Genomic DNA, 23,152 nt, shown 5'->3' with positions numbered 1-23,152 from the left:
AGAATCTAAATTTATATTTTATGCGTAAAAAAACACAAAAAAAATATTTAATCATGTTTTATAGATTTTTTCTCATATTTATAGCTGCGATTTTCCCGATTTTTTTGGTTTATTGAGATTTTTTTAAATTTTAAAACGTTAACGGGGCAAGAAAACTTCAGATTCAAATTCAATGGAACAAAATACATGAAAATCATACTCAATCTGAGTCCAAAAAAATTTTTATCTCTATAACTTCAATTTTTCATGATTTATTGCAATTTTTTTGGGTTTTTCGTTTTTTATTTCAAATTTGGTCGGTTCATCAGGCTAATTAACGTTCAGATTTAGTTTCATTAAATTGGAATACATAAAAATCATACTCGATCCGGGTCCACAAGAATTTTTTCATCGCTGTGACTGCAGTTTTATGCATTTTTTTGGGGTTTTTTGCATTATGCTCAAAATTGGAGGGTTACCGGGTCAAACGGACTTGAAATTCGGATTCGGTGGGTCAATATTCATTTCGATAGGTAGGTGCAATCCAAAGTACATACCACTTTTTTTTGTGTGCCGGAGTTATGTATGATCATATATTTTGGATATATTTTATGTAACAACTATATTTATTAGAATATTTGTCAGACAATTAAAAATTTTAAAAATTTAGGCATTATAACGATATCACAATATTTGATTATAAAAATATACAATGTTATAATTTTTTTTATCAACTGTTGTTTTATTAAAAAGTATAAAAATTACGATAAAATAGTGTCATTTTTTGTTTTCTTGTAATTAATGAAATTTATCTCAGAGGCAATATATTGAAAGGGTTCAACTATCAATCTATCTTATAGAAAATTGAATTTTTTACAAAAAAGGTCCTTTGCAATTTAGGTGTCAGATCAATAGTTTAGGAGAAAAAATCAAAAAACCACGACTTTTGAGCAAAAATCGAATGTACAATTTTTTACTGGCGAGGTAACTCATAAATTGGAAATAAGCTGTCAGAGCTTTTAAAGAGGAAGGATTCCTCTACAACTTCTGCCCATGGTCAAATGAATATCATGAAATGTCGCTATGCTATAGACAATTTAAGCAAAAAAAATTATTTTAACGGGTTAATTATATGGGAAAACATTAAATTCATCCAGCGAATACTTAAAATTGAAATTAAGAACTATCCCTTGATGAGAATTTTTTTTTCTATGTTCAGAACAATATTTCGTCAATGGAGTGAGAAAAAAAAAATAGTCGTCTCAAATAAAGCACCCTAATATATATATATATATATATATATATACTAGCTGTTACCCGCCCGCTTCGCTGGGCGCTTTATAAAATTGCATTTTTAGATCTAGACTTTAAATTTAATTAGAGTGTTGTTTTGATTTGTACAGATTCCAAATGAGTATTGAAATTTTAGTTAAAGTCACTGCAAGTCTCATAAGTAAAGTTGAAATCTGTCTAGCTTCAATTGCAAAGAATTTTTTTGTTATTTAAAATTTTCTCAGTGACATCAATATTTTATAGAAAATAAATTTAGCATGTTTTTTACGAATTCTATTTAAATAAGTAGCCAAATTTATTTTTCACATGCCCAGTGTTTGGAAAATGCATTCATTTTAATCAGATACATTCCCGCGATCCGGCAATAAGAACAATTTATAAGTTATGTAATCAGCAAAAATAATATGTATATAAAATTCTTAATCCGTTGACCGAATTACTACATGTAATGTTAAGTTTTGGAAACCTAGCAATTACTTTTTTCCCGCTGCTAAAGAGACGTTTGCTGTAAGGAAATTTTTAGTAAATGTTATTAAATCTCAATAGATATGGTTGAAGTTTCATGTTTCAAAAAGTTCTAGTTTATAAACAACAACATTTTCAGTAGATTTCATAGATATCTAACTATTTTATTTCATGAAACCAATTAATTTTCAGATAATTATCATAACCAAACATACGATCAGCATATAAACATAAATTTTCGACACTTAGTTCACCAAAAATAATAAGCTTCTTGTTCTTAAACTTTTTTTAAATGACGTTAAATCAATCAAATATCAAGGTTATGTAATAGAAACAAAAGAAAATCGTATTAGAAACGAATGAATAAAAGATGAGAGTCTGTTGTTTTTCTTATCGGAAAAAATGTATGTAAAAGTAAATCGTAAAAAAAATGACAAATGGTTGATGAAATCCAAAAAATAAGTAGCCCATAACCATCTACGGAAAATTCTGCGTCGAATGGTAGCAGTCCCATCCCGATAGCTTCAGTAGTTTTGACGTCAACTTTAGTCAAATAAACCTTATTTCGCTTATATATATTACACTCACGCATCCGCCCATGCATCTGCCCACGCATCCGCCCACGCGATAGTAGATGGAACTAAATTTTCAAAAAAAAAAAAAAAAAAAAAAAACGTAATACCCTTCCGATAAAAAAACAAATGAATTGAAGAAAAATGCTCGTCTTTTGTTTTTATGGGCGGGAAAAATGTTTATCTAAGTTAAATAGAAATAAAATGGTGAAGGATTGATGGGATTCGAAAAATAAGTAGCCTATAAACATCTACAATTCATTCCGCGTCGAATGGTCCTAGTCCCATGTCAATATGTTCAGTAGTTTTTGCGTGATTGACGGTCTACGAAACCCACTTTCCCTATATATATATATATATATATATATATATATATATATATATATATATATATATATATATATATATATATGTATAGTCATGTGGAGCAAATGTGCGCAGCGGGTAAGAGTGCGTAATCCCATGTATTTGCCGGCGTTTCTTGCCAAAGTACTTTAAAACGGAGTGGGAGAAGATATTTGGCTTCAAGTCTTTCCAAGTTAAGCCTTTTAGTTCTATACATATAAAAGTGTGTATTTATGAGAGTATTTGTGTATTGTACATATAAACATGATGTCTCATGTACCCGACTAGAAATTTCATTGAGGCATATGCCGAAGAACCAATTCGGGGCAAGTCTGGCTTGCCTAACTTAGGCTTGCCTAGGTTGTACCTCATAAAAACCAAGGTAGGCAGAACGAAATGTTTGGCTTGCCATATTTTAACGTAATTAGAAAAGTTTCATGGATTCCTTGAGTCTGATATATCATGGGAACGCCGAACTGGTTTCAAGTAACGATAACCTAAGTTTTGCTAGTTTGGAGCGAACTTGGACTTCTGAACTTAGGCTAGCCCAATTCGAATCTTATTTGTTTTAAATTAGGCAAGCCGAACATTGGTTGTGCTTATAAGTATCTTGAAGTAATAGGTCGCTCATCATCGGCGTAGCGTCACGGTATGGTATAGGGCCCTCGTGCGTCGGGTACCGTGTTCGAGTCTCGCGTTCGACATGTAGGATTTTTAATAATTAATAATTACTAATTATAATTACTATTAAGGCGAGTGTGAAGTAAAGTTAAGTGTTATGTGTGATTAGTGTATCTAACTTCTCCATCATCTCGACTTATCAAATCTACCAATCAAAAAAACCTCTTCACATTAAAAAACGCTAATAAAAATTTATTGAGCTTTAAATACTCGCACAAAAGAAAAATTGAACGACGATAGTTTCAAAGCAATTTTTCGAAAACTTTTTTGGTAAGGTAAAAGCCCCAATAGATGATCACGTACCAGTATATGATCACTCCATGTATTTGTATATCTATATTCACATATATAGGTATACAAATACATGGAGTGATCATATACTGGTACATGATCATCTATTGGGGCTTTTATCTTCACTGTGTGTATTTATTTCAAAATTTATCAAACTAGACTGTTTCTAATATAATTAACACATGTCTTTTGGTGAAGTATTAACTGTGAATTATGAATAATTTTTCTCATTACAATTTGGATATTTTTTCCTTTGAGCAGTGATTTTTTAAAATTGAACTTGAATTTGATTACGGAATCTGAATCAAGAGCAAGTCAGTACTTCCGGATGTATACTGAATTTAATTTTTTTTATTTAAGAACATGTAGGACAGGTCGGACAGGTGAATATTTAAATTTTGAACATGATGCTGGGACGCTTTTTGACCGAACGAAAAATCATGAAACTTTGCAGGAGTACGTAAATAAAAGTCCTTCGTAAATTGATTCTTTTATTCTTAAATTTAATCATTAAAAAAAAAAAAAAAAATGATAAATAAACAGGTAGAGTTCGTGCGTAAAACTGCCTTATCTCAGGAGTCATCACATATGTTTAAGTAAATAAGCTTGACTATAAAGAAATTGCTAATAAACATACAACCAATATAATCTTTGAGACTGATTTAATTTTTTGGTTACTTCTTATTTTAGTTTATATTACTTATAAGACATAATTATTAAAATGCATCTAGATTAGGGTAAAATACTAATCATCAACAAAAAATTTAATTTACTATATATCTTCATGTAGGCCGCAAGAGAGTGTTAAAAGTAAATTATCTAGTTTAATTTTTTTAAGCAGTGGTTAGAGTATTTACAAAGTCTGGTAATCTCCTTCAGTGCATTTTACATGGGGTTCAAATAAACAAACCGATATATTAAATTGTCATTTTTTGTCACTGGTCCAGACTGAATTACCCATATCAGACTGTATACCATGTTTTTAAAAAAAATTATAAATTACATAATCAAATACTTTGAAACAGAAAATGTGATACAACATAGATTCTAAAATCATATCTGATTAAAATTTCGTTTATTGCGAGTATTTAAAGCTTAATAACTTTTTACTTGTTAGGATTACGAAAAAACTACCTTAGTTATTTTTTGTAGAGAATTAAATTTCCTACAAGAATAATTGAAGAAAAATACAAAAAAAAATTTTTTCGTAGTTTTACCGGATGAAAACGTAAATAAAATTTTTTTACGTGTTATTTAAATGGGAAAATAAAAATTCATTGAGCTTCATGTAGAATTGAGATATCAAGCTGCGCTTTAGAAAGAATTTTTTTTATACCTTAGAGAAGTTTTTGAGACAGCAGCACTTGAAAAAAAAAATAAAAATGTTTTTTTTGGACCACTCTAATACATATGTAAACTTCCAAACCAACGTCATTTTTAAGCCTTAATCGACTAAATAATTGATATAGTAACGAAATTCTGTGTGAATTTTGACACAAGAACCAATGCAATAGATAGATTTTGTGAAATCTACCTAAAACAACCGATTACATCGATATTTTTTATTCCCGGCAGATTACTATACTTCCTCGATCTCATGGAGAGGCGAGCCAAAGCATTCGACATTGCTGGTGGAATGTTGTCTATTTTTCCTTGGATTCGACACTTTGCTCCTAAGACTTCTGGTTATGAATTACTAGTCACTTTAAATAACGAATTAAAAATATTTCTCATGGATACAATTGAAGAGCACAAGAAAGCATACGTCAAAGGTAGTGAAAACGACTTGATAGACATGTTTTTGACTGAAATGTACCAAGAAAATGGACCCGAAGAAGGTTTTACCGGTATAAAATAACATTTTTACTAACTCTTAAATTTTGTTTAAAATTACAATAATCTAAAATGAAGAATATTTTTATGGTTTCAGAGGATCAGTTATTAATGATATTAATCGATATATTTATTGCTGGAGTACAGACAACTACAGTTACTTTGGACTTTCTTTTTTTATATATGACTGTCAATCAAGACGTTCAATCAAAACTTCATAATGAATTAGACTCTGCCATTGGAACAAATAATCTTCCTCAATTATCAGATAGACCAATGTAAGAATTCCAAAAATTTAATTAAATTTTTATCACTATTAAATTCATGTTAATGTATAAGTAGTTCATAGTATATAATTAATAGATACATAATTCATTGTAGATTGCCTTTTACGGAAGCTGTAATAACAGAATCTCAAAGACTTCGATTAGTTACTCCAATAATTGGACCACGTCGAGCGTTAAATGAAACATATCTTAATGGATACAAAATACCAAAAAATGCTTGTATTCTAATGAATGTATATAGTATTCATACAGATAGTACATTATTTGAAAATCCTCACTTATTCAACCCGGAGAGATTCATACAAGATAATGTTTATACTCCGAGCAAAAAACTTATTCTGTTTGGTGGTGGTGAGATTATATTTACTTTTATTATAATAAAATACTTGTAATATGTTAAAAAATTTCATATCTAATCGTGAATATTTAGATACTCTGATCATGGGTAATTCATATAAATCAGTATAAATATTTTCTAAGATCATGTGTAGTCTCTATGCAGAAAAGTTTATTTCATCATAAATTTCATTCTTAAATTTAATTTTAAAAACACATATAACTTTCATAATGAATTCACTAAAAAATAATTTTAATTTTCGTTGACGTGAAGTTAAACGTATCTTTTGAAATCATGTATTTATTAATAATTAAATGTACTTATCTTGCTCGGATCATACATGAATATGAACATATATGAAAAAACAATTTAAAAAAAACTAATAAACACGCTTTAATAGAAAACGAAACTAAAAAGTAAAAAATAATTTTCAATAAGTTTAAAATAAGAATTAGGGATAAATAGCATCGTGTGCTTTTTAAGATATTTTTATAATGACTCTACTTTTTATCAATATATCTGTCAATACATTAATGTTAACAGCAGCTGAGATTAAGTGCACCACGTTCTTTTAACATAACATGCATTTTTTCTTAATTACTCTATCCTTATTTTAAACTATTTAAAAGCTATTTTCTTCTTTTTAGTTTGGTCACATATGGATTCTTTTCCGATAGCAATTAAAAATATTATTAATATTTGGATAAAAAATTGTATTTTATATTTTTCTAGGTCACCGAAGATGCCCTGGAGAAACGGTAGCCAGATCCGCAATATTTTTATTATTTGCTGGCATAATGAAAAATTATAAATTACTCCCAGTATCCAGTAACGATTTACCAGAAACTGATCCACAATCGGGATTGACAATATCACCAAAGCCATATGAAGTTTTGCTTGTCGAAAGATAAAATAAATTCCTAAATCATTTTTACAATTAAATACTATAGCATATAGGTTACAAATAAATTATTATATTAGTTTTATTGTATTTTTTAATGGAACTCGTTTATATTCGCGGCGTTAGATGAAGAAAATAAGGCCTTGGAGATATTGTGAAACCGTCGATGCCATCCAATTGCGGTAACTTCTCTCCTTCGGGGATTTCCAAGTTGAAATTATGGAGTATATGTGTAAAAAATAAAAAAATTGATGATTTTGCTAAGCTTTCCCCCAAACATCTTCTTCTTCCTGTCATAAAATAGCATAATTACAAATTACAAAATTGTCAATATTCTATTAATAATAAGGGGGTAAAGGGATTATTGGGGGATAAACAGAGTAAAAATGTCATTTTTAAAATCTAAGATCCTGCGAATTCCAGACTTTAATTTAAATCAGTTTTTGAGAAAATTGAAAATTCACGAAAACTTCACTGTGCCACGAGTTAGTCAGATTTCGGGATTATAAGTATAATAGACATTATATGGACCGAGTTTATAGTAGATTTCATTGAAATCTAACTATTGCATTAGTACTCATGACGAAACATCCGAAAAATTTTGACATTTTTCCACTCAGTTTGTCGAGCTGATTCAGAACATACATATGGTTCAAAAGTTTATTTTTTGCTCGACAGGCAGAAAGCGTCAACTTTCGGCCCGCTACGCTAAACAAAGTGGCTCCTTTCTGCCTTCGTCGAGCAAGAAATAGTATACACACCACGGGAAGTAAATAAGAAAGCCTCAGATCACATGTGATCTGAGACATTTCTTACTTTACTTCCCTAGGTGTGTAATATACTAATATGTATGTATGTAACGATAGAACGTAGCTTGTCACAACGATAGCGTTTTCAATTAATTACCGATCTTTTCCAAACTCAACACAATTCATCTATCGATAAATACCAAGGTCAAGTTCGAAGATGAGCTTAATCGGCCAAAAAGTTTAGAAATGACAGGATGTCAAAATTTTCAAAATGTTAAAAATTCATATTTTTTTACTTTCTTCATTAAATAACTTTTGAATGCGATATCTTATCGAATTTCTGATAATAGCATCTGAAAGCTCTTTTAATACGCTTCAATTTCCATAGCCGAATGTATATTTAGACCTGAAATCACTTCATGAGGTCAATATTATTTTATCAAATTTGTTATTGCATTCATTTCCGAAAATATTTTGATTTTTTAACTTCCCGCTTAGAAAAATTGAAAATTTTAAAAAATTCGGGAAGTTATTAGATTATCTCGTTTTGCAAAAATCGAGTTATCGTCAGATTTCGACGTTTTGAGGTTCTAGAAATCTTCCCTGACTATTTTTACGGTCGTGTCCATGCGGCTGTATGTGTGTGTATGTGTGTGTGTGTGTGTGTGTGTGTGTGTGTGTGTTTTTTTATCTTAGGGGGGGGAATCCTTCTTACGGATTCCAGGCATAGCTGTTCGGCTTGGATATGTGGCGACTCGACGCAGCGTCATACTAAAACTCGACGCTAACGCCCCTACCCACTAAACCCTAAACCCCTTTTCTTCTTTCCTCTAATCCCTCATGGAAACCGCCGTCAGGCATTACTTCGTGAGGGGAGGATCTAGCTACTGCTATTCCTTCTGGTGGCTAAGGTGTTATTTTTCCTTCCTTCTAGTTTCTGTCATTTGCCCTTTTTCTTTCAATGGAACGCAGCTCTGTAAGCACTTTGGTGGTAAACGTGCTTGTGGCGTTCCAGGCAGCTTCGGATGACAGCATTTCTTCTACTATTGACTCTGGTGTGATTTTATTGTTCAGGATCTTCTCTAACTCATCACGCTGTGGGTTAAAACGAGGGCACTCAAAGAAAACGTGTTCCGCATTTTCAGCAACTCTTGGGCAAGACGGACACTCTGGGGAATTATCGTGCTTAAAGCGATAAAGGTACTCCCGGAAACAGCCGTGTCCTGACAACATCTGGGTCAGATAGTAGTTGGCCTCGCCGTGATTCCGGTTAAGCCAAACGTCAATCCTTGGTATGAGACGGTGTGTCCATCTCCCTGTTGTCGCGGCGTCCCACTACGATTGCCATCGTGCGATGCTGTTCTGCCGTTCTTTAGCTCTGAGTTCCTCGGCACTTTGTGCGGTTGTCCTCTTTCGTTGGTAAAGGTTACGTCTTTCCTCAGCTAGGACTCTGAGCGGCAAAATTCCGGAAATGACACACACTGCTTCCTCTGATATTGTTCGAAAGGCGCTGGCTACTCTTAGCGCGCTCAGTCGGTAAACTGGACATGCTTTCCTCCATGATTCTTGGATCTCAAGTGCGTCGGCCCAAATGGATATACCATATGTGAGGACCGATGTAACTACTGATGATAGCAATGACCTCCTTGTCTGCTTCGGGCCACCGATGTTGGGCATCAATCGTACTAGGTTGGCTACTACTGCTGATGCTTTGGTGGTCACGTGTTCAACTTGTTGTTTAAAGTTAAGTCGGGCATCGAGCATCACTCCCAGATATCGAATGAATGGTTGGGATGTGATTTCTTGGTCTCCGACGTTTAGATTGATCGTTTCCACCACTTTTCTGCTAGTGATAAGTACAGCCTCGGTCTTCTGTTTAGCCAGTTGTAAATTTACTGTGTCCATCCACTGGTTAATTCGCTCAAAGGTGATAGCGAACATATGTTTTATCTCATCAAGATGCTTGGCGACTATTACTACGGCTACGTCGTCCGCGTACGCTACCAGTTTGACGTTTCTTGGTAGTTTCAGTCTCAGCAATCCGTTGTACATGACATTCCAGAGAAGTGAACCGAGAACAGAACCCTGCGGTACACCTCCAGTAACATCATACTCCTTTGGACCATTCTTCGTGTCATATCTCAGGACTCTATCTGTGAAGTAGCTAGCGACTATCCTTCGTAGGTATCCTGGTACGTTTATCTCTTGAAGGGCTTGCATGATGCAATCCCAGTTGGCTGAGTTGAAGGCATTTTTTATGTCTAAAGTTGTCACCAGGCAATATTTCTTCGTTTCCCCCTTCCATCTGGTACCGGCGATTGCGTCTTTGGCTATACCGACAACCAGGTTGATCGCGTCCAGGGTTGATCGTCCTTTCCGAAATCCGTACTGATTGTCTGCCAAGAGTGGATCGACAACTGCTTCTATCCTTTGGTGGATTATACGTTCTAGTATCTTACCGGCTGTATCCAGCATGCAGAGTGGACGATAAGATGACGGTTCTTCCGGTGGCTTTTTCCCACTTCCGAGGAAAAATCCCTTCCTTCAAGCAGATGTTGTAGACGTCGAGGAATAACGCTAGCGCTGCTTTAATAGATGTTTTCAAGGCAATATTAGGGATTCCGTCCAATCCCGGTGCTTTATTATTCCCGACGCGGTTACAAGCTTCCATCAGTTCTTCTTTCGTGACAGGTGGAATATCATTCAGTTCGTCCTGTGTCAACAGATAGTTGAAAACGCGCTGTCGTGGAAACAGCGCAGTCACGATCTTCTGTAAGAGTTGAGGACACGTAGGAGACGGCATTGGCTGATATTTCAGGTGTGCCATGACTACCTTGTAAGGTCTACCCCACAAGTCTTTGTCCACCTCGTTGATTAGCTCTTTCCAGCAGTTCTTCTTGCTATCCTTGATGGCTTTGTTTAAATGTCGACGAGCTTTCTTGTATTCTGCGACTAGTTCCGCTGAGTCAGGCCGCCGATAACCACGCTGAGATATTCTTCTTTTCTTGAGACACTCTTTACGTAGGAAGCTGATGAATTCGTTCCACCAGTGCACCGAAGGTCTTTGGTTCATGCCCCGTTTACGGGGCATGCAGGTGTCGCAAGCCTGGGTCACTCTCTTCATCAAGTCATTGGTCATTTCTTCTGCAGATCCAGTAGTAAGCGGTTCACTATTTAGGGCAGCTACTAGAGCACCTGGGTCAAAGGATTTCACCTTCCACCCAATGATGTCAAGTTTCTTAGCCGGTCTTCTAGGATTCTGGTCCTTTGATACTTCCCAGAGAATCGCATTGTGATCGCTGGCCGTGTAGATCTCCATCACCTTCCAGTCGTAGTTTCCTCAGATGAGGCTGCTGCTGACAAAAGTAAGATCCACAATAGAACTTGCGTCTCCTTTAGTGTACGTCGGCGCATCGCCGCTGTTTAACAATACTACATCTAACGTAGAAAAAGCTTCCAGTAGTTCTTTACCTCGAGCGTTGGTGTGTTTGCTGCCCCATTCCACTGCCCAGGCGTTGAAGTCTCCAGCTATTGCCACTGGGTAGTACTGCTTCGCGTCCTCCGTCAGTCGATCCAGAAAGTCCATGAATTCAACAATAGTGAGGCTAGGTGGTGCGTAGTAGCTGTAAAAGCGGATGCCATCTACCGATGCTGCTACAAAGCCGGCGCTGCCATTGTTAACGACACTCTGGAAGGGGAGCTTGCGACAGGACCATATGACAGCTTTTTTGGTGCAGTCAGTTTCCCATGGTTGGCCGCCGAGGTGTTTATACGGTTCCGATATAAGCACAAGGTCAAGCTTCTGTTCACGTACTGTCTGCATGAGCAAATCATGTGCCGCTTCACAGTGGTTGATGTTTAGCTGCAGTATTCTCATTTTCGTTTATCAGTTATCTTCTTGAGTGCCTCTTGGTATACTGGGCATCTGCTTGTGCCGGCATGATGGGCGTTATTCTCTGTACCGGATTGATCCGCACACAGTGCGCATTTAGCAGGCTTATTACATTCGGCGATTTTGTGTCCCTCTTCTCCACATTTAATGCAAAGTTTGGAGCGGTCGACTTCACTTGTGCACTGAACCGCACGGTGTCCAAAATGCCAGCATTTATAACATCGGACTGGTCTTAGTACTGTTCTAATACGACAATTGGTCCAGCCGATCCTAATCTTACCGTGTTCTCCTACCACTTTCTGCGCTACCGTTGCTACCAGAGTCACCGACGCAATTTGTGTTCTGCTACGTAAGACCTTACGAATTTTAATGGCCTCTACTGTTATACCACAATCGTTTCCAGCTGCCTCTTGTAAAGCTGTTAGAATGTCATCTTTAGTTGTAGTATCGTCAATATCGCGAATTTCCAGGTCTTCTTCAGGTCCTGTACTAATGACATTTGCGTCCTCCTTAAGTATTCCCGCGATAGTCTTCTGCAGGTCTTTACCTCTATCACTACTGCCTTTCGACAGCGTGATGAGAATGTTCCCTGTCGCAGTCCTGCGTATCTTCTCGACTGTGTTGCGGACCTGATCTGGGCGAACGTCCGCCTTGATCCGTGTAAGTATTTCAGAATACTTATCTTTGTTCGCTGGACGGATAATAAGTGCCTCCGGTCTCGTTGCTGTTCTTCTTGGCTTCTGGTTCGGCTTCGGTGGAGGCACCAGAGGTTTTTCTGGGGGCAGTTTCTTGCGCTCCTTCTTCTTGTCCTTTCTGGACTGCACCTTTTCCCAGCCTGGCTTCTTGTTCTGTTCACAAGAGTTTTGTGGAAGATCCTTAACCACTTCCTGCTTCTTGATGGGATGACCAGGTCCAACGTCTTTCAGCTTCTTGGGAGTATGAAAAGCTCCGCCTTCGGGAGAACGAATTTTTCTTTTCAACTTCCTCAGGATGCGGCCGTCTTGGTCAAAGGATTCAGTCTCTGCCGTTGTGATAGTTTCACTTTCTTCTTCAGCGACTGATTCTCCGTCACCTTCGGCTCCAGTGTCCATCGCTTCTTCAACAACCACTTGACTGTTTCTCTCCGATGTAGCACAAGGGGTGCGGTGTAATGATGAGCACCATTCTTCGTCCAGTTTCTTGAATCTTCCAAGAGCATTGACTACACCGGTTGTCTTGGTCTTTATCTCCTTGTGGATATTGACCTTAGTTTGGACAAACTCTTGCAGCTCAATGGTCAGCTTCTCAAGGCGCTCCAACGCTTGCGTTCTCTTCATGTCAGCGCTTGCTTCAATCACTGCTTGTTGAGCATGAAGCCCGTTTTTATTCTTGTTTGTTTCCTGTAACTTACTCATACTTCTTGATTTACCAGCGCATCGTACGGAGTGGAGCGGGTTGCCATAACTAGGAACGGGTGTACCCTCGGAGATAGTACTCCCACCCCAGTTCCCTGAGGCCTAGCCGACACTTAGCCAGTCCCGGAATACACGGACGGACTAGACTCGCTCGAGCGGTGAAGATTCCGATCTCTAACACTCACTGCGTACTTCCTGATCAAGGCCCGAAGTGGCTGGCTCCTGATCCACTGCTGCAACTTTCACCTCGGCAGAGCAAGCTCACATCAGCCGTGGCCTGCATCGTCGGAAACTACGATACAGGTTCCGGACACTCCCAGTGAGTTACAGCAGGAACCAATCATCTTGCTAGGTCAGTTAGTGTGATTAACCCATTAAAGGGGAGTTTTGTCCACGGGAGCTTATTTTGTTTGGTTATTTTGCTTGGCTCCTACCCGCTGTACCTCATCAACTAAGAGATTAAGTGTCATCCAAGGACAGCGAGCGTTCTCCCATCCGCTCGGGGAGACGCGCCCGGTAGCACTATCTCTTCTGCCCCGAGTGTGTGTGTGTGTGTGTGTGTGTGTGTGTGTGTGTGTGTGTGTGTGTGTGTGTGTGTGTGTGTGTGTGTGCGTGTTGTTTCGTTCGTGAGTTTTCGAAAACGGAAAATTTCAAAAAAAGTGTTTTTTTTACATAACTTCGACCTTTTTTTTTGGATCGTGTTAGATAAAATAAAATAATTATTAGAGCTCAAAAAACCACGTCGATCGCCGCCAAGAACGTGAAAATCGGTTGATTGGTTCGAGAGATATCGTTGACGAAAAATTTGGGAACAAGTGTTTTTTAACATAACTCCGATATTTCTTTTTAGATCGTTTTTGATGTAATGATATAACTATACGAGCTCAAAAAACCACGTCGATCTTCTCTAAAAACGTCAAAATCGGTTTATTTCTTCGTGAGTTATCATTGTCGAAAAAATTCGGAAAAAGTAAATTTTTTAAATTTATCCAAAATTTTCGGTCTGATCAATTTTTGTTTAAAAGTTAATTAAATTAATAATAGAATTCGAAAAATTGCATTGAATTCTGCCTACCGCGTGAAAATCGGTTTATTAAAATCGAAGAGCTCAAAAGCATACACTGTAAAAAATTTCGGTGTAAAGTTGGACTCAGGGACTTTTACACCGCCGTGTAAGTGTGAAATGTCGGTGCAAAATTTCCTCCGTGTAAAATTTTCACTCGTGTAAATTTAACACGGTGTAATTTACTGTTTTACACTATTCCGTGTTATTATTTATAACTTTGAAAATTTAATAACTATTACTAGTAACCTTGCAGTCACTATGTGACTGCCGTAACTTGTGAACTATAAATAAATAAAATTTTGCTTTCTTAAATAATAACTTTTGTTAAATTGCACTTTACTTTTTTAACTATTGACGTTTTTAAATATATAAGCTCATCCCGATGTTACACTCATCAAGAGCTTTCATTTGAGTACTCACATGCATTTTGATATATTTTTCATGTATACATATATGTAATGTATATAAATATATGAAAAAATGATGTGGGTACTTAAATGAAGATTCTTGATAAGTGTAACATCGGGATGAGCTTATGTCTTTAAAAATATATATATATATATATATATATATATATATATATATATATATATATATATATATATATATATATATATATATAAATGTATTTAACACTATAAACATTCGCATTTTTATCAATAGACTCTAACATATGATCCATCGTATAATTAGATAAATTTTTAACGACGAATATTAACATTCTTGTTGCAGACTTTCCAATAATGTTAAGATTAACATTGGAATGATTTTACTCTGTAAAATAGCATAATATAAAAAAAAAAACATACTTTTAGATATTTATTTCTACATGTTTATATTTATAATTTAATATTGTACAAGTCTGAAACTAAACAATCAAATTAATTAATGAGAAATTTTCAGGAAATACATTTACACGCTTGGTGGTGTAAAATTTAGGATTCACACCGTTCAAATTTAACATTACACTTAGTGTGATTTTCACACCGTCCGTGTTAAAAATTTTAACACCGAATCATTTACACCACACCGAGTCCGAAAAATTTTTTACAGTGTAGAACAGCTAACTCTTCGAGCTCAAAATAACACATAAAATTTATTTTTGAGCTCGACGAGCTCAAAAACATCATGAGTGCAATTTTAAGCACTCAGGTATGGAATTAGCGGGAAGTTGCAGAGATGGTCTTTAAGGTCAACCGTTTTCCTAATTTTTTTATAATTTTTTACGGTCTGTAGGTAGACGATCGAATGTCGAATTCAAGTAAATTTCAAAAAATGAAATCATTATAGCAAATGTTATCATAAGTTCATGATTTTTTAAGTGTTTTCGGAAATAACTGCCGAACCACTTATGATAAAAAAAAACTTTTGTACTGAAATAAGAATGAACAGAAATTTTAAAAATTCAACTTGGGAAATCTACTTCCATTTCGACTGCCGAATGGTCTTTTTTTTTTTTTTTTATTTTTTAACTATGGTGTACATTTACGTAAATTTAAAAAAAAATTCGGAATTAGTTTAGAAGTTATGAAAATTTAAAAATCATAGAATCATAATTTTGCTCCAAAATATTATAGGAAAAATTAACACAAAATAAATTTTTTGACTATTGTTAAGCCAAAAATCGGTCCATGGTGTCTATTAAAGCTTTGTATTGTCTGCATGACATAAAATTTTCATACAATTTGGGCTAATCAATCTGAAAACTGAGAAAAGATAAAAGTCTGAAATTTTCAAGATCATAATATTTCAATAATATCTACACACCTATAGAATTTTAATTAGATATTAAAAAAAGCAATTTTACCCTGCTTGACCCTTTAAAGCATAAATTAAGTTAGATCGGACATGGCATAGTTTTTACCTTTGTTTTCCTTTTTATTTGCAGTGCTGCCTTTCTCTACCGCTAGCTCACTTTTATTCATAGTTATATTGTTAATAACAATTTTTTGTATTAAGATATTAACGAAACTCTTTGTTAGAATATTTTTTTTTAATTTTATCATAGTCTACAAGAAGCGACTTATATAAATAAAACACGGAAAAAAATAAATGGTACAACAGGACAAAACCCTGCTACAACAACAGGATTTTTTCTATGGAAACGACATGATAAAATGGAAAATTTTAAATGACGTTTAAAAATTCAATTAAAAAAAAAAAATTTCTTCCACTATCGTACTTTTTGATGATAATTACGTATATAATAGAAAATTCTTGTACCCCTTAATCAATTATTATTATAAATTACTCACAGTGACAATTTTTTTTGTTTGAAATTTTGTCAAAATTCCAATTTTTTTGAAAATTTAAATATTTTCTAATCCTGACGAAAAGAAAAATTTATCTATGAAATTTGTTTTAAGTGATTAAAAATAATTTATAATTTACTTATTCCCGTACTTTGAGTGATAAAAATGAAAATTTACTCCGAATTCACTCCCGATTTTGTCCATTGTAAACTTGTTAAAAGTAAACGTTATTTAAAATTTTTCATTTTATTCTGTGTCTCCTAGAGGAAAAATATTGCTGCTGTCACAAGATTTTATCTGGCTGCTCCCATAGGATAAGTCCTGTTGCTCTCACACGCTTGCGTCTTATTGCAGTACCTGATTTTTTTCCGTGTAGTTTTTTGTTTTCTTATCTTTAATAGGTTCGGTGAAATCATTCAAAATGAATGTGTTTGGCTAATATTGACACACTATAGATTAAATGTTAAGAGTCTGATTTTAAATACTCAATCATTCAAAAACTATTCGTCAGATTTTTTTATTTTTTACTTAGATATTTATCTTTACATTGCCTTAATGCCCGATCTACTTAATTTATTATATTTCAAAAGTTTTCTCTAAAGATTAGACTGGAAAAAAAATTTTTTCAGGACCCATTCAAATTTTTTAAAAATTAAAAAAATTTTTAATCTTAAAAATCTTGGACGATTCCTTAAAAAATTTTATATTGAGCTGATCTTTGGAAAGGGCTTTTGACAACATGATAAGCTAACATTTGTTCATAAGAGGCTTGAAATTAAAGTCGGTTTTCTTTTCAGCTAGCCTCATAAATAATTAAATTGAGTTACCTAATCCAAATGGAAAAAATTCAATTTTACGGCAAAATTGTCCACTTTTATTAAGAAACCGTTGCGGATAAAATTCCTCCGCATTTTCCCAACATGATTCATCAAAATTTGCACTGTGAAAATTGAAGAGAATAACAGTGTCCTAAAAACGATAAAACATATTGAAAAATGATATTTCACATTGATATTTTTCATGAGCTTGAGATACTATTATTACCTTTGGAATATGAAAACCTTCCAACCAAACATTCTCTGTTGTTCTGTGTGGAAGAGCTAAAGGAGCAAGAACTAATACTCTGAGTGCCTACGACAAAAATTAGTTAAATGATATATATTACTGATAATATTTTTTTCTTACTTTTGTCAAAAATATTCAGATTACTTCAATTAAAAAAGCTTCAATTCGAGGTAACATCGGTATGTGATCAATTTTTGGCATATTGTTACCAACAACCATATCGAGATCATCTTTTAACAATTTAATCCAATCTGGATGGTGAACGAGGAGAGCGAATATGCCTGATAATGAATCAATTGTTGTTTTAGAACCAGCCAAAAATAGATCCAGACATATTACAATCAATTCTTTCCCTAAAAAGAAAAAAACTAGTTTTTACTAGAAATGTTTGAAACTTCAAAAAACAATTTGGAAAAGAACATTTTTTTTAGAACGGAGGTTTTTAGACACTAGTACGTGAAAAGTGTTGAAAGTATTGTCAGTCAAAAAAAAGGTATACAGTAAACTTGCTAAATATTTCTCTGATGACATACTTTCAAGCTTGAAATTACAAAAAAAAAAAAAAAATCTTACGATCATAAGAAAATTGTCTTGATGTTTCATCATATCTTTCAAGAAGATATGCATCGATAAAATTGCTCGCTGGTTGATGTAGCTGAATTTTGTTCAAATGGATCTCTATTTCATCATCAATAAACTTCCAAAGTTTATGAAGGGTTTTCATGAGGCTTGTATACCCTGATATTTCTGGTATAATAAACCGAAGAAATGGAAAATGAGAAATAAGTCCTCCTAACGTGTCATTTGATCTAAAAAAAATAAATTATTGGATTGATTATTACAACAATGCTTTGTTAAAGTCAAACAAAAAATTTACTCGAATGCTTCATGTATAGTTGTGAGGATATTATGAAGTCTAACATCATCGTAATCAAATCTGTATCCTGCTAATAAAACCCATAGAGAGTTTAGAACAGCAACGTCAAAAATTTTATTCATTGCGATCTTTTCTTTGTTGTTTGTAATTTTTTTTTTCAAATAACACACTAGTGTTTCTGCTTCTTCTGTTAGATATTTATCAACTAAGCGATGCCTGAATCCAATATGAGATATATATTTTATTGTGTTACGTTTACTTTGATACCATAATGGACCATCCGCAAACAGGATGCCTCTTCTTTTGCCGAATGCTCTAACTTGGAAGAAAAAGCCATCGGGTCTTCCTTGGAATTCAGGTTTCATAAGAGTTTTTCTCAATAAATCATTACCTGAGATAATCACAAACTTTTGACAACCAAGTTTTAATCCTAAAATAGATCCATATTTTTGAGATAATTCATTGATAGCAATATACATATAGCCAAATTTATTTTTCAATTCTTGAAATTTAAACATACATCCAACAATCGGTAGCCATTTGGGACCTGTTTAAATAATTATTTGATTTATACATTTATTACGATATTTAGTAAAAATATATATTGAATTACTTAATTAATAAAGTTGTTTTCAATTTACCTGGTGGAAATTTGTGAGGCTTTTGATGAGTCCAAAAACAAATACTCGACAATATCACTAACGAAGATAAAAATAAAAGAAACATTTTCCAGCATCAGTACCATTGAAGTGTGCCGGCTTTTATTTACATCCTTCTGCTCAGGTAGCTACTTTTTATACTATTGATTCAAAAGGAATCTAATAATAGTTATTCTGATGATCTTTAGATATACTTGAACTTATGACGGCATACAGTAACAATACATGTTTTGAACGATTTTGTACACTTTATTGTTGTGTATTTGTAACGGAAGTATTTGACATCGGTAATACGGAAAAAAACGTAATAATTTAGATTAGTTATTTAAAAAATTAATGTGCATCTTTAAGCTCTATAAATATAAATTTATAAAATTGAGTACATTATTTTGCACTAATTTTGTTTACTTATAATTAAATAATTTTTTTTTTACTGTATATAATTGTTTTATGAAATATTTTTATCTTGAGAGAAGTATTTGGTTAATATTACATCTACAACTAATATTTTAGACTGAATAATACTAAAAACCATAACTTTCATAAAACGAAGTTTTCACGAGTTGAAAAATCGGCTGAAGAACTTCCACTATCCATATTGACAGAAGAATAATTTTTGTATTTAGTAAATTTAGCGCGGTTAAGAGAACTTTACAAAATTCTCAAAAAGAAATTGGATTTGATGAAGAATTGAAAAATTATTAAGCAAGTACGTATTATTTTTTAAAATTAAATATATCACGAAGCAAGTGACTGATTTTGACGAACTTGGCGGTGGTTGACGAAGTTTTTTTTGGTATTAATAGTTAACTCATTGCATCGAAAAACGATCTGAGACGAAATTTTGAAGTTATTTGAAAAAAACACTTTTTTTGAAATTTTTCGACAACGATATCTTTTAAATGAATCGATCGGTTTTTATATGGTTTGAGGCAGGTATTTAAGCATAGAAAAGTTATTCCTGACTTGCTAAACGATCCACGCAGAAATTTTAAAGTTACGTAGGAAAATCCTTTTTTTTTAATTTTTTGACGATTTCTCCTGAACAAATGAACCGATTTTGATATGGTTTGCGGCAATGAATATTTTTTGTGACGTTAGAAACTGATTAGATTCTTAAATCGATCGATACATTAGTTTTAAAGTTATCGCAAAAAAAAAGTTTTTTGAAAATTTCATTTTTGAGATTTCTCCACATCTACCGAGTCGAGCCGAAGTGATTCAAATTTACATGAAATCTGATTTCATGGAGACGGAAATTCCACGGTTAAGCTGTTTAGAACAATGAAAAACTTACTAAAAAAGCTTTTAAATATAAATTATTTCCGTTTCAATAATTATTGTCCAATTCTGCAGAATTCATGTGCAAGACCAAAAATTTAGAATTGTTAAATATTTTCAAAACCAGTCTTCAGACCGATGCCTTTTTATCTTTCTTATTCGTTGTCTGTGGTTAAGTTTTTACTTTACCAAGTGAGATACCTAACCTCAGGGTAAAACACATTTGAATCAATATTTTTATCTTGAGTAAAAATTATACTCTGAACAAGTAAAAGTTAAGGTTAAAAAATGAGCTAGAAAATATTACTGCCTATACTTTAATTCTTACATTCTTTGTAAAAAGTATATTCTTATAGTCAATTTTATCATCTGATAGAAAAGTAAAACTTTCGCACGACTCATGATGCGAAGCATCAGAGCTAGTGCTTTACGATCGAAAAAATTTTTTCGTCTCATTTCAGCAACTATTTTTATTATTATAGCCTTGTTAGTTCAAGAAATCAAAATATGTACCATATTATTGTGAAGATAATTTAATAGAGATTAATTCCGTACTTTTCAAAAATTTATTAAGTGCAAAATAGAAACGGAAAAAAAAAAACATCAAATTGTTAAAAAAGTGTTTCTGTCCGTCATGTATGAAACCCTGAAAACACTGTAACTTGCAAAAAAGTCCATTAATTGAGTCAAATTTTTTTTTTAGAAATTAGGAAAACGGTTGACCCTAAAGGCCATCCCTGCAACTTCCCACTAATTCCATATATCTATATAAGCGCTTAAATTAAATTGCACTTATAACATTTTTTAACTCTTTGAGCTCAAAAATATAATTTATGTAATATTTTGAGCTCTCAGAGCTCAAAGAGTTAGCTGTTCTATGCTTTTGAACTCTTCGAGTTCAAAAGTCTGATAGGGGTTTAATTAAAAACACTATTCTTAAAATTTTTAAAACTGTAATTACTTTTAAATGAATAAACCGATTTTCACGCGGTTGGCAGCATTCGATACAGCTTTTTAAATTCTACGGTATATTTTCAAATACAAATCGCTCAGATTGAAAATTCCGGTGTAATTCGAAAAAATCATTTTTTTTCGATTTTTTTCGTCAACGATAACTCGACCCGACTAGAAATTATATTGGGAATACCCAAGGTATACATCTGGGCCCCATTGGGTTCCAATGGGGCATGCCCAATAGGGAAATCCCAATGAGGACCCAATTGGGAAATCCCAATTGAAAACGAAATAAATTACTGTCAATTTCTCTAGTTGGGATTCATATGGGATCTAAATGGGAATACCCAACGTGAAAATAAAAAATTTTTGGCACTTTTTTCCAGTTGGGATTTATGTGGGACCAAAGTGGGAATGCCCAATGTGAAATTAAAAAATTGTTAGAAGTTTTTTTCTAATTGGGATTCATGTGGGATCTAAATGGGAATACCCAACGTGAAAATAAAAAATTTTTGGCACTTTTTTCCAGTTGGGATTCATGTGGGACCAAAGTGGGAATGCCCAATGTGAAATTAAAAAATTTTTAGAACTTTTTTTCTAATTGGGATTTATGTGGGATCTAAATGGGAATACCCCGACTAGAAACTACTTTGAGATTACCCAGCGTATACATTTGGACCTGATTGGGTCCCGAAGAGGCACGCCCAATTGGAAAATCCCTATAAGGGCCTAATTCGCCCCCAATTGGGCAATTCCAACGTAAAAATACAAATTTTTATTCAGTTTTTTTCGATAGGGCCCTGCGTGGGACCTAAATGGAAAATCCCAATGCAAAAATGAGTAGCTTCATTCAGTTTTTCCCAATAGGGCCCTGTGTGGGACCTAAATGGGAAATCCCAACGTAAAATGAAAAATTTTTATTCAGTTTTTCCCAATAGGGTCCTGTGTGGGACCTAAGAGGGATAACCCAACGGAAAGATAAATAAAATTTCTAAATTTTCCCCAGTGGGAACTGTGTGGGATCTAAGAGGGATAACCCAACGAAAAATAAAAATAAAATTGCTAAGTTTTCCTAAGTGGGATCGGTGTGGGACCGAAGAGGATTTTCCCAACGTAATGTAAATAAGGCATCGATGAGTTTTCCTAACTGGGCTCGTAGTAGGATCCAATTGGAATAACCCAACCTGAGAGTAGATACATGAATAAATAATCTTTAAATTTAGACAATCGTTTATTTATATAAAAAATCAATCACCCAAAGATCTGGTGAGCTTATATTCTTAGCATATATTCATTGTAAATTAATTAGAAATAAAAATAAAAATTAGCCGTTAAGTATAGAAAATAATTAGGAAAAAAATTCATCCAAATTTTACATAACTTTATATTTTAAAAAATTTTATTTTACGAGATTAAAAATACATTCTAAAAAATCGGGATGAATTCGGAATAAATCTTAATCCAAATTAAAATTTAATCCCATTACTCGGAGTTTTGGAGTTTTGGAGTTTTGGAGCGAAGTTTTTTTAGCGGAGTTATTCCAGATTAATTTGGGATCAATTCGAGATTAAATTCAAATACTCCACAGAAAAAAAGGTTCACTTAAGCCAAGAAAATATTTTTCTTCCTAATTATTTTCTTGAGCGAAAAAAAAAATTTTTTTTGGCACAAGAAATTTCATTTATTCCAATAAAATTAATTTTCTTGCTTATTAAAGAAATAAGTATCTTGATCCAAGAAAATTTATTTAAGTTAAGAAAATCTTGTTGTTTTGAAAAAATTTAGTCTCTTGCTAAAATAATATAAAATGGGTATCAAATATTCAAGAGAAAAATTTTCTCAAAATGAGAAAACTGTAACGGGGTGGTTAGCCCTGTCCAATTGGTCACCCCTTTCCTCTTTGAAAAGGGCGCCACTGGGATTTTATACTCGGTGTCCCAGAAACCGGGGAGCATGAGAAGGAAAGATCGGGTCGTGAG

General features: G+C 33.7%; 2 protein-coding genes across 4 annotated transcripts in view; one reads left to right on the top strand and one right to left on the bottom strand.

Annotated features, from left to right (window-relative positions):
• LOC123266719 (probable cytochrome P450 305a1) overlaps positions 1-6,994 on the top strand; it is a 41,945-nt gene extending 34,951 nt beyond the window's left edge. Inside the window, exons 4-7 of the mRNA XM_044731100.1 lie at positions 5,202-5,473; positions 5,557-5,737; positions 5,841-6,097; positions 6,816-6,994. Coding sequence (XP_044587035.1) covers positions 5,202-5,473; positions 5,557-5,737; positions 5,841-6,097; positions 6,816-6,994 — 889 coding nt within the window. The remainder of the gene's footprint in view (positions 1-5,201; positions 5,474-5,556; positions 5,738-5,840; positions 6,098-6,815) is intronic.
• A 66-nt stretch (positions 6,995-7,060) lies between these two features.
• Positions 7,061-19,031, bottom strand: LOC123266720 (methyl farnesoate epoxidase-like). Of its 3 annotated transcripts, none has more exons than XM_044731101.1 (7): positions 18,921-19,031; positions 18,280-18,826; positions 17,976-18,211; positions 17,547-17,755; positions 17,382-17,468; positions 17,165-17,306; positions 7,061-7,274 (listed from the first exon to the last, which is right to left on the bottom strand). In XM_044731101.1, the coding sequence occupies exons 1-7, from the start codon at positions 19,003-19,005 to the stop codon at positions 7,093-7,095; spliced, it is 1,488 nt and encodes a 495-aa protein (XP_044587036.1). In that variant the 5' UTR covers positions 19,006-19,031; the 3' UTR covers positions 7,061-7,092. The 3 variants fall into 3 exon arrangements, with proteins under 3 accessions (XP_044587036.1, XP_044587038.1, XP_044587037.1); XM_044731103.1 differs by lacking the exon at positions 18,921-19,031 and having other exon boundaries at positions 18,280-18,709; positions 18,800-18,826; XM_044731102.1 differs by lacking the exon at positions 7,061-7,274 and adding an exon at positions 15,607-15,791.
• Positions 19,032-23,152: the final 4,121 nt, after the last annotated feature.

The sequence above is a fragment of the Cotesia glomerata genome, linkage group LG6 (assembly GCF_020080835.1).
Source record: "Cotesia glomerata isolate CgM1 linkage group LG6, MPM_Cglom_v2.3, whole genome shotgun sequence".
In the NCBI taxonomy this organism is placed as follows: domain Eukaryota; kingdom Metazoa; phylum Arthropoda; class Insecta; order Hymenoptera; family Braconidae; genus Cotesia; species Cotesia glomerata.
The sequence above is the reverse complement of the archived record's forward strand: the minus strand, read 5'-3'. Positions and strand labels throughout refer to the sequence as shown.